Source organism: Asterias rubens, chromosome 18 (genome assembly GCF_902459465.1).
Source record: "Asterias rubens chromosome 18, eAstRub1.3, whole genome shotgun sequence".
NCBI classification, from domain to species: Eukaryota; Metazoa; Echinodermata; class Asteroidea; order Forcipulatida; family Asteriidae; genus Asterias; species Asterias rubens.
In genome coordinates, this window is record NC_047079.1 from 12,061,791 (window position 1) to 12,073,071 (window position 11,281).

General features: G+C 39.6%; 1 protein-coding gene across 1 annotated transcript in view; it reads right to left on the reverse strand.

The window, feature by feature from the left end:
* The window catches only part of LOC117302533 (pleckstrin homology domain-containing family M member 2-like), an 18,431-nt gene extending 7,150 nt beyond the window's left edge, over positions 1-11,281 (reverse strand). Inside the window, exons 1-9 of the mRNA XM_033786510.1 lie at positions 11,107-11,281; positions 8,831-8,937; positions 7,569-7,678; positions 6,847-6,946; positions 5,575-5,662; positions 2,822-4,329; positions 1,981-2,050; positions 600-755; positions 28-116 (exon numbers count right to left, since the gene is read on the reverse strand). Of these exons, the coding sequence (XP_033642401.1) occupies positions 28-116; positions 600-755; positions 1,981-2,050; positions 2,822-4,329; positions 5,575-5,662; positions 6,847-6,946; positions 7,569-7,678; positions 8,831-8,937; positions 11,107-11,172 (2,294 nt within the window). The 5' untranslated portion in view covers positions 11,173-11,281. The remainder of the gene's footprint in view (positions 1-27; positions 117-599; positions 756-1,980; positions 2,051-2,821; positions 4,330-5,574; positions 5,663-6,846; positions 6,947-7,568; positions 7,679-8,830; positions 8,938-11,106) is intronic.

Consider the following 11,281-nt stretch of genomic DNA (forward strand, 5'->3'; position numbering starts at 1 on the left):
TAGAATTATAATTCATATTTGACATACCTTGTTAGTGACTCATCTCCCGTGGTTAGCCAATATTGTCTCCTTCTATTGGTGCATACAATCTGAATAGTCTGGTAATGCAGACCCACCTGTGTAAATAATTGCATTGATTTATCCAAAAACAAGAAGCTGGAGTGTTTTGGGCATACTACAAGGAGAGACGGGGGAAATCTTCAGAAGCAGTGCATGAAAGGGCATGTTGCTGGTCGCGCTGGAAGAGGGAGGCCGAAAGCCAAATGTGGCACAACCAGTCACAGATGGTATACATGATGTGGTATTTTGGCTGGTAACTTTATTCTGGTAAGCATAATTTTTTTTTTTTCTTAGCTAATTTTTGTATATAAGCAGCTCTGTAATTTCGAACAACGGTTAAGCCTGGTTCATACTTCATGTGAATGAGAATCAGATTTTGACGTCACAGGGCTGTTTTCGCTGCGAGCAAATGTCTCGCAGGAGTTGAGAACAGTCCGACTGTTGCGATTGGTTTGTTGCAAATTTGTAACGCAAAAATTCCCTTCGCATTCGCAGGAAGTATGAACCAGGCTTCAGTCAATATCACATTAAGCACTTACCGAGATGTAGTCCAGAGTTGTATATGGTAGTCTGTGCTGAGTTGAAAAGTGCCCTTGTTTCTCCCCTCGCCTTAGTATGTATAATGTGTAATCAGTCAGTAAGATGAATGCTGGCTGTAGGTCTGCTTCCGTGTGACCCGTACTCATACGTATTAGCTGGTAATACAAGAGTATATCATGTATCAATAAGGGAATCAAAGTGTGGTGAAGAGGTTTTCAACTAGTGGTTTAATCCCAACGAGGCCTGGTTCTTGATAATTTTACCGAGACGAAGTCGAGGTAAAATTATCAAGAACCAGGCCTCGGCAGGTTTAAACCACTAGTTGAAAACCGATTCAACACACTTTGATTCCCATTCATAAATACCTTTTTGGTCAAAAAACATCAACACTTTTGGTCAAAAAGTAAAATAAATGCAAAAATTATAATTGTTCAATGATTTCTTTCAACACAACACCCCTCCAGCTAAGAAATGGTAAGGCCCTTCGCCGCCCTCGGGTAAACAACTCCTTATAAGGGAATGATGTGCGCTTCGCGCGTATCGCGTGATGTGGCACAGCTGTCCGGCTGTTGCTCTCGACCAATAGGAATGAAGAAACTGTCTTATTAGCACAGGTGCAAGCTCGCGTGTCACGCCCATGTTTCAACACTTTTTACTGGTCATAAACAAAGGTTTATACACACCCACGTGACGCGCTCTCCACCAATAGGAATAGTGAAACTGCCTGAGGTATTTATGAATAAGGAAATAAAAGGGTAGCAACGAGTTCTTAATCAGCTGTTTAAAACCGGCAGGGTCGTGGCTGTTGGATAAAGGCCCGAGCCAGAGGCGAGGGCTTTAATTGCACGGCCGACACCCTCACGTGACGCGCTCTCCACCAATAGGAATAGCCAAACTGTGTGAGGTATTTATGAATGTACTTTTGAGTTTCATCAACTTCAACACCAAGCCTCGAAATGACATGTTTTGTTTGATTCTGACTGCATTAGCAAACTGACGATGATTTTACATGGGATCAGGTATACCACCATAAATCAGAGTCCAACAGTTTGGGTGCTGAGTTTAGCATAATGTTTTTGAGTCTTGCTAAAGGGAGAAAGGGTCCTGGTAAATCACTGCTACTTGAAGTTAAAGTTATCCTCAATTCCTAAACAATATCTAGGTGCATACGTGCAGGCCAGGTCCTTTGTTCTTGTACACCAAGGTAGTTTCCCTATTTCAGATAAGCGGACAGTTGACTACGGTTTTAAAAAAGGGGGTAGGAGTGCAGTTGACTAAAGTCACTGGTAAAGAAGAGGTATTAAAAGTGCAGTCCACGTTTTAGTATTAAAATGAGATTGTCAGTGTGAATGGAAGAATTAATTATGAAGTAAATCTCACCTTCTTAAGCTGTTCATGTTCATTCTTGAAGATCTCTAGCATCAAATACAGCTTAACGTTGTTATCAACTCTAAATACACAAAAGGACAAAAAGTATAGGTTAAAGGCAGTGGACACTGTTGGTAATTACTCAAAATAATTAAAGTAATTTTCCTCGAATTTGATTTCGAGATCTCAGAAGTAGATTTCGAGGTCTCAAAATCAAGCATCTGAAAGCACACAACTTCGTGTGACAAGGGTGTTTTTTCTTTCGGTGTTTTTTCTTTCATTATTATCTCGCAACTTCGACGCCCAATTGAGCTCAAACTTTCACAGGTTTGTTATTTCATGCATATGTTGAGATACACCAAATGAGAAGACTGGTCTTTGACAATAACCAATAGTGTCCAATGTCTTTAATGATAATAATGCAGAGTTTGGCTTTTACTGTTGTTGTTTTTTTTTTTTTGCAAAATAAATTACAAACAAGGCATAATGAATAGAAATAGTTAGAGGTATTCAAATCTTTAAAATAATATAGAGCGCTACAATTGATCTAGATCAGCCTCCAGAAAATTTTAGCCCGTCAATCGGATGAGAATTTCAAGTATTCAAACCTTCCATCTGCAATAATTTCATTAAACCAATTTCAACCAACATAAGGTGAATAATCTTGGTTCCTCACTGTCACAGAATGATTAAAGCGTCACAATACATTTTAACATTGCTGAGAAAGTTTGGTGACCCACCTGACCTTTTACGCGACCTTCCTTTAATAGGTCGTGACCCAAAGTTTGGAATACCTTGTTTTAGATTACAATTTAAGGAGCACATTCCAACATTTCTATGTGAAACTACTTACATTATCTCCGCTTCATGAAAGTCGGCTTCCATTGAGATCGCCTTGGTCACTGTTCCCTTGGTTACATCCTCAGATTGCTCATCGCTATACTCCTCCTTGAAGGAACTGGTGTCCGACGACGTTCTCATTTCTCTCTCCTTGCAGCCGCTTGTCTCAATCGATCCTTCCTCGCTATGATTTGCAGAAATGTCAGAGAGCATTGAGGACTCTGCTGAAGATCGAGGGTGATCGTCGGAAACCCACGGAGTTTGAGATGTTGTCTTGGAGAACAAGCTGGCAAAACTTGGCACTTCATCTGATAGTACAGACTGCGACAAAGAAACGTCCAGAACATCAGACTGATTCAGATTGGAATGTTCCTCTTCTATGGATTCCGTTGGTTGTGGAGCTTCTAAAAGTTTAGATGGATTACGGAAAACCTTGATTGGTTTTGGTGAACTGAGAGTTAATTGTACAGTCTCATCGAAGTCAAGACTACTTTTAGATGTCAAACGTTGATGTATGATTTGGGGAAGTTCAATTTTAGATAAATCCGTGGCAAGATTGGCAGAGTCGTTAATATTACTGTCACAAGTAGGTTGCAAATCAAAGCTTATTTGGCTTTCTTCTGTTAGGTTTTCTTCGGTAAGATGTCGTTGAAATTCTTCTTGATCGTCCATCTTCTGTAACCTTTCAGTTTTCTCATCACTACCTGGAGTATGCTTGAGATTTGATAAGCACTCTGTGTTCTCCATTACTGTATTTTGTATGATATTCTTGGTGGAGCTGTCCGCATTTATCTCTTCGGGATTTGAGGGTTGGTTAAGAAGCGTTCCATCAGAGCTCTGAAAAGAAGAAACGGAGCAACTCATGGTGAGTAGTTGATCTTGGCTATCTGTCTCATTCTCATCACACGCCGTGCTTGATGTTATTGACTGGCTGTCCCCGTCAAGTGACGATCTATCAGTCTTTTTCTTCTTCTTCTGACCTTTCTTGACTTTCTTCGTCTTCACTCGAATCACCTCAAGATCTCCATCTCGTTGGTCATCCTCCAGAGACTTAATCGACCCTCTCGGTGATGAATCCTCACCGAGAAACTTAACTTCATAACGAGAAGCTACTCCAAGAGATGCTGGTCTAACAGGCTTGCTTTCTCCAATCTTGCCAACGCTGTAAGACCTCTGGTACACCCCTCCATCTCTACCATCCTTCTGGTCTGTAGTCCCGGCTAATGATAAATCGGAAAAATCAATCTCAGAGTAGTGTTGTGGTAGCGAGTGTCGCTTCTCAATCCTTTTCATCTTGTCTTTAAGAAGTAAATCAGGAATCTTGCTACCAGCTTGAGGCGATTCATCCATTGGAGAGAAGGCATCGGAGCTGGCGATAGATGAGTTACCATCATTATCAGGATTTGTTGCTGGTGTGCTTGGGGTTGTAGGTACGTTGTCATTGGTTGGGGTGTTGTCCTCATGCTCAGATATAGAGGCTGAACGAGGGATATAGCTGACCAAGTCAAAATAGGCAATATTCTGAAAGTTGGAAAAAAAAAGAAAAAAAAAACTATTTAACATCCAAAGTTTCACAACACTATTACTTCAATACATACTTGTCAAATTAAAAAAAAGTATACACCCCGGACCATCCACAGAGCATGGACCCACAAGTTTCACACACACTTCATTTGCATCATATTACAAAGAGAGCCAAAAGGTAATGGAACTCAGATGCTCCAAAACCCCCTTTTACCAGGACTTAAGTGTACACCCGACACTCATGGGGTGACAGGTCTTTTTTTCAGCCACGCCACGCATCTGGAACTCTCTACCACTTAATCTTCGATCTTGTCTTTGTACCGCAAAATTCAAGTCTCTTCTCAAAACTTATCTTATGTCACAGGTTTTCAATGACTAATTTTGTTGTGTCTGTTTTTCTTTGTGTTGTGTTTTGTTTTTGTTTTGTTTTTGGTTTTACTGCGCCTTGAATACCCAGCAGGGTGGATATGTGCGCATTACATGTCTTATTATTATTATTATTATTATTATTATTATTACATGTAATCCCCAATTCCAGACCTTCAAACTTTTGTTTGTGAGAGATTGTTAGGCTGCCTTGATTCTTTATCAATGTATTTCGGCAAGCCTGCCATGACTGATTATTGGCCGTGGCTTACGGCCAAGGGTTTTGCAGATTCAAAGAGAGAACACATAGCACATTATCTCAAAAATAAAAATCTTGGTGCATTTTTTAAGAACGTGTGAGGTCTTTACTTGGCTTAGTCATGGTTTCATTTAGAGAAATACTTTCTCTTGAATTCCAGAAATTAATCCCACCAGTGAGTAGAAACTTGCTGGAAATCCCCACATAAAGTCGTTACATTAACTTCTCTTTTGTTGGGCAAACTAGGACTATAAGAAATTGATAGGCTGCCACAATTCTTTTTCATTATTTTTTGGCAAGCATGTCATGACTTAATTGAATGTGGGTAACATCCCATGGTTTGGCAGATTCAAGAAGAACACAAATCGCATTATCTCAAAAATAAAAGTCTTGGTGCATTTTTTAAGATCATGTGAGGTCTTTACTTGGCTACGTCAGGGTTTCATCGAGAGAAAGAAAATCTTCGGCAATTCCTAAAAATTAATTCCACTAAAAACAAATTGACGGAAATCCTGACATTCATTAGTGGTTAATTTTATATTTATAAAAGTAGGTCAACGAGATTTGGCTTTGCAATGTAATTATGAATATACATGCATATGCATAAACTTACTCACCAGTTCAAGGTCAAAGGTCACAAAGTCGAGACCAGAGATTAATGTCTGTAGAATAATTAGTCTCTGCTTGTCCCTAAGCATTCCATTCCTACAAGAAAAATGTATAATGTATTGGATAAATAATCTCTTACTGTGAATGAAGAAGCTCCAATGTGTATCTGTTTAGGGATCACTAGGTGGTGGTAGATTTATTAGGTAAATCCGGAAATGTGCTGCTACCACCTAAGCAATGAAAACTAAAAAGAAACCTGGACCCAATTTTATAGAGCTGATTAGCAGAACATTTTGCCTCCTTGTATATGGTAGTCGATGCTGAGTTGAAAAGTGACCTTGTTTCTCCCCTCGCCTTAGTATGTATAATGTGTAATCAGTCAGAAAGATGAAGGCCAAATTCCTTTGCTAAGCAAGAAATTAGTTGGGTACCACTCACAGCAATGGTGAATGTACGGTATTTCGGCTACCAACCAATTTGTTGTAAGCAAGAGTTTTCTGTGCTTAGCGATCTTTTGTGCTTACATGCTTCATGAAATTGGGCCCTCCTGGTAAGTCTGCTGCCAGCTTGTGTTCCAATGTCTCCCATTATGAAAATTCAATCTTAGTTTATGTGCCTACTTTACCAGAGCACAGTTAAAGGCAGTGGACACTATTGGTGATTGTCTAAGACCATTGTCTAAGACCAGTCTTCTCACTTGGTGTATCTCAACATATGCATAAAATAACAAACCTGTGAAAATTTGAGCTCAGTTGGTCGTTGAAGTTGCGAGATAATAACAAAAGAAAAAAACACCCTTGTCACACAAAGTTGTGTGCTTTCAGATGCTTGATTTCAAGACCTCAAATTCTAAATCTGAGGTCTCGAAGTCAAATTCACCGTAAATTACTTCTTTCTTGAAAACTATGTTACTTCAGAGGAAGCCGTTTCTCAGAATGTTTTATACTATCAACCTCTCCCCATTCCTTGTTACCAAGTAAGGTTTTATGCTAATAATTGTTTTGAGTAAATACCAATAGTGTCCACTGCCTTTAACAGTTGCTGAGTTCCAAGGAACCAGACTATGGCCCTTTTCAAGACCACTGCTTCGACTCCAGATTCGGCTCAGGCTAGCTTGGCCCCCCGGTTGTTTTGACAATTTGCGCGTGCTTTGTGTACATGTCCAGGGCTTCAGACGAGAGACTGAAGCCTGAAGCCAAATCTAAAGCGGTAGCCATGGATTTGAAAAGGGCCTATGCCTCTTACTGTTGCACTTTGGTTAGTATTGAAAGACTACTTACTCAACGTAATACTTGCGCATTGTGATTGGATTCTCCAGGAAGCATCTTAGGTAGCTTTCCATAGCCGTTTCATTCAAAGACTTGTAAAGCCACGCCCGACCTGTTGAAATGAAGAGAGAAGAAATGCACATTACACTACAAGTAGTGAGTCAGGTCTTCTGGTCTAGCGCATCAAACTCAAGTCCAGGGGCCAATTTCATAGAGCTGCTTGAAAGCAAAACAAAAAATTGCTTTAAAATTTCTGTTAAGCAAAAAATAGCAGGATACCAGTATACAATTGTTGCACGGTGTGACGGGGTCCATGGCGTTTTGTACACTCGAGGGGAAAAATGGCACCCGAGGCAAAGCCGAGGGTGCCATTTCCCCTCGAGGGTGTACAAAACCCATGGACCCCACTCACAGCGTGCAACAATTGTTTTGTTATACCTTTGTATAATTGTTATTCCTCTTCTTCAAGTTTTGTTGTCATCTTCAAACATTATTACGACGGACTATTCACGAATTGTTTAATAAGCAGACGAACAAGAAACAATTCCCTCGAACCCGCGGTTGTTTCGTACACAGCGCCTGAAATCGACCAATGCTGGGAATGATCAAGGTGATGGCCGGTAACCAAGCCATTAGGTTTGCATCAAATTGGACGTTTTCATTTTGAGTATTGCAAGGAAAACTTTCACAAAATGCAGAAACAAAAAAATGAGAAGAAAAACAAATTGACTTACTTCTTCCTAGATCTGTGGTGAGTCGATCCAGATGAGTGATTTCATTGATGATACCTCGATGCGCAAACAGCTTGGTCACACCCCAATATCCACATGTTACATTCTTCAACCTGCAAGAGGGATTGTAGAATCAAATCTTCAGATGAAATAGTCACACATAAACAATTTTGGAAGAGAAGAATTCACAACACCAAACGAACAGGACACTGAAAATACAAATTCTCAGGTAGTATTATTAATTGATATAATAATTAAGAGAGGAAGAACCGGTGGATTACAACTCAATGTTTCAATCAGTTACTCTGATTGTCTTCAGGAGAATGCTGTACTCTGTTGCCATGCTGGATGCTGCTTAAAGGCAGTGGACACTATTGGTAATTACTCAAATATATTGTTAGCCTACATAAAAACTTACTTGGTAAAAAGCAATGGAGAGCTGTTGAAAGTATAAAACATTGTAATAAACGCCTCTCTCTGAAGTAACAACGTTTTCGAGAAAGAAGTAAATTTCCACTAAAATTTTATGTTGAGACCTCAGAATTAGATTTTGAGGTCCCGTTTGTTATTTTGTGCTGTGTTGAGATACACCAAGTGAGAAGACTAGTCTTTGACAAAATTTACCAATAGTGTCCAGTGTCTTTAAGTACTGCCTTTTAGTATTATACACATAATGAATGTTTATGAGTGCAATGGTGCGAATATGTTCATGAGTTGAAAGATGGAATGTTCTATTCAACGAGGCGGAGCCGAGTTGAATGGAACATTCCAGCTTTCAACGAATGAACATATTCGCACCATTGCACGAATGAAAAACATTCATTATTTGTTTTATATAACATCCAAGTAGAACTTTGTCATTTTGATTGAAAGATACAACTTTCAAAACAAACAATTTCAACTGTAGAAGCCGAATGCTAGTAATTTTACTAAGCCTTCTTGCAGTAACACCTGCTGCGTTACCAAAGACACCCGCACGCAGTGATGTTTTTACTCAGCTTTTTCGTTCCATCCGAAAAGTACCATTGCACGCTGCCAGCGTGCCAGCGTGCAATGGTACTTTTCGGATGGAACGAAAAAGCACGGTGAGTGACTCAGCGTGCAATGGTACTTTTATTTGCTATCACGTGACGGACAATCCTCCAATCAAATGGCAAGGATCTGCTTGGGTGTTATATAAAAAGGATTAACTGGTAGTTGGATTTGGGCTTGGTGTTGGGCGAAGGCGGTAACAGGAAATTGATAATATAAATAAATTGACCTACCCATGAAGGAATGCGTGATCTAGTCTTTCAACCAACTTCTGTAAAGGTCTGTCATCATTAGTGACTTTAAGAACTTCACCGTCCAATCCATAACTAAATGACTGAACCTGAAAAAAAAAATCCACAAATAACCAAAAGATTATATTTATTTTGACAACCATAATTAGGACTGGGCAACTAGTGCCACTAGTGTCATAGTAGTGTTTATAACACATCTCTTTACTTTGTCTGTATTCTGGTTGGCTGAAACACGGTCACGTGGGATGAACTAATATAGACTAGTGATCGCGCACGCGTGTTTTGCGGGAACTAGTTCCCGAGCGGGCACTAGTCTTTGAAAATAGTGCCCGGTTACAGCGCCCTCTCTTGACTTGAACCGTGAACACCACTACAAAACTTCCATTCTTTTCCAGATTTTGTCTTATTTCACATTTTAGACAGAGCTGTGTTATAAAACACATATTGACTGGCATAATTCAATAACTAGTGTACGTCTATTCCCCCTCGGGCCTGTGAGTGACCAGAAGAGCCTCGGCCTCGGGAAATAAGTCGCTCTTCTGGTCACTCAAAGTCCCTCGGGGGAATAGACGTACACTAGTTACCTCATTGCCAGTCAATATGTGTAAACTATTGATTTCTTAGTCTAGGCGCGACTACCCTTTTTTTTCAACTACTCAACTAATTGTGCTGCCACGACTACTACAAAAAACGTCTTGACTACCTGTTTGCCGAACCAGTGTTGCTCACTACTAATTCACAACAACATAATTTACTTACAAACACAATCAGACATTTAGTGACACAATCCTTTGCAATACCTTTCAGCGTGAATTTTACTATTGTGCCTGCAGCAAACATTATGAAGCAATGCATCTTGGGAATTAAAAGATAGTTGAAACTAGTGTTGAAGTAGCGACTATTTGTAGTAAATTTAGAGTAGTCAATTTCACTAGTCGCCCAGGCCTAATCAACGACTCATAACCAAATTAATTAAAACCAAGTTGATTTTTGAAAAGGTCTCATTCATATGGGCTTCAGTCAGGTGAACTTTGTAAAGATACGACGGGAACAAGGCAGTGGATATTAAATATTTACTGACGACGGTGAAATCATCCGAAACACTTTTTATCCGTACTGCAACTTCAGGAGAATAGCTTTCCGTATCACGCCACCACTTTTCACTCATTTTTACAAAGTGGGACATCTCATTGAGGTAAATTAGATACTATTTTATTTCATATCGAATGAAAAAGTGGTGGCGTAAATCAGAAACTTTTTCTTTCAGGATATATTTCCCTTAAAAAAATCCTCTGGAACTAGGCCCCCTACAAATAAAAAAAGTCAGAGTTGGCAACAATAAACATACAGAAAACTTTCTGTAAGGCCTATCCTGCCACCACTTTTTCTCCTCTTTTTTTACCAAAAGGAATATCTCATTTGAGTATAAATTAGATAGTAGTTTATGTCATAACAAATGAAAAGTGATTGCAGGATACAATTTACAAGACTGTTCCAAACAATAAATATATACTCCTTGAAGTTGAATTGATAACAAGATAGATACAATCATGACAATGTAGTCTGGTAGTGCACACTGACCACTGTAAAAGTGTTTATTTGGAAAGTATGATGAGTATTACAATTTTGCTTGCACACTCGGACCCGGTGTCATGACAAAAACTGTCCGCTGGCAATAATTGTCCGCTGAGCATGCGCAGAAGACCGCGGACACTACTTGGCACGGATTACGTGACAATAGTGTCCGCCCAACAAATAGTGTCCGGGCGTCGTGCCGATTATTTATAATCAAACGCAACCAAGAAAGCGTTCAAGTAAAGCCAAGTTAAAAAAACAGACGAACAGAACACTAACTCTCAAAAGTATGTCAAGATTCGTATTTTACTTCAGTAATTAAAAATGGTTAATCTTGTCCAACATGTACAATTTCGACAGCTAGTCACCAGATCCGCCCCCCTCAGGTTCGAATTTTCAATCTGGGTCTTTCGCTCGGAAATCTGGTATTGTTTTTGTGCCTTTTCTTCAAATTATTTCCTCAAAGTCAAAGAGCCAATGGTGTTTTGAGTGATATTGTAGGATTCATTACACATTGAAGATCAAGTAGGCTGGCAGGAAAACCACGACTTGAACAAGGGTCGAGACGTAAGTTTTAACCAACGAAGGTTGAACTCGGTGACCTGCTACAGCTCATCATCAGCTGACTGTGCGGCAGACATTAAAAAAGTTCAATCATGTCGTGATTTTGTTGACGAACTTACCTCCTTTATCGCCTTCGCAATTCCCTCCAGAATTCTGTCCTTGAAATGCCCCCTTTTAGAACTCATGCTGAAAACCTACTCAAGCATTTTTTTGCTTTTACCTCAGAAAAACTCGCTTTGAAACCAGAGAAATTCAACTTTTTATTTCCCATTACGAGACGTAGAATAGTGCTGA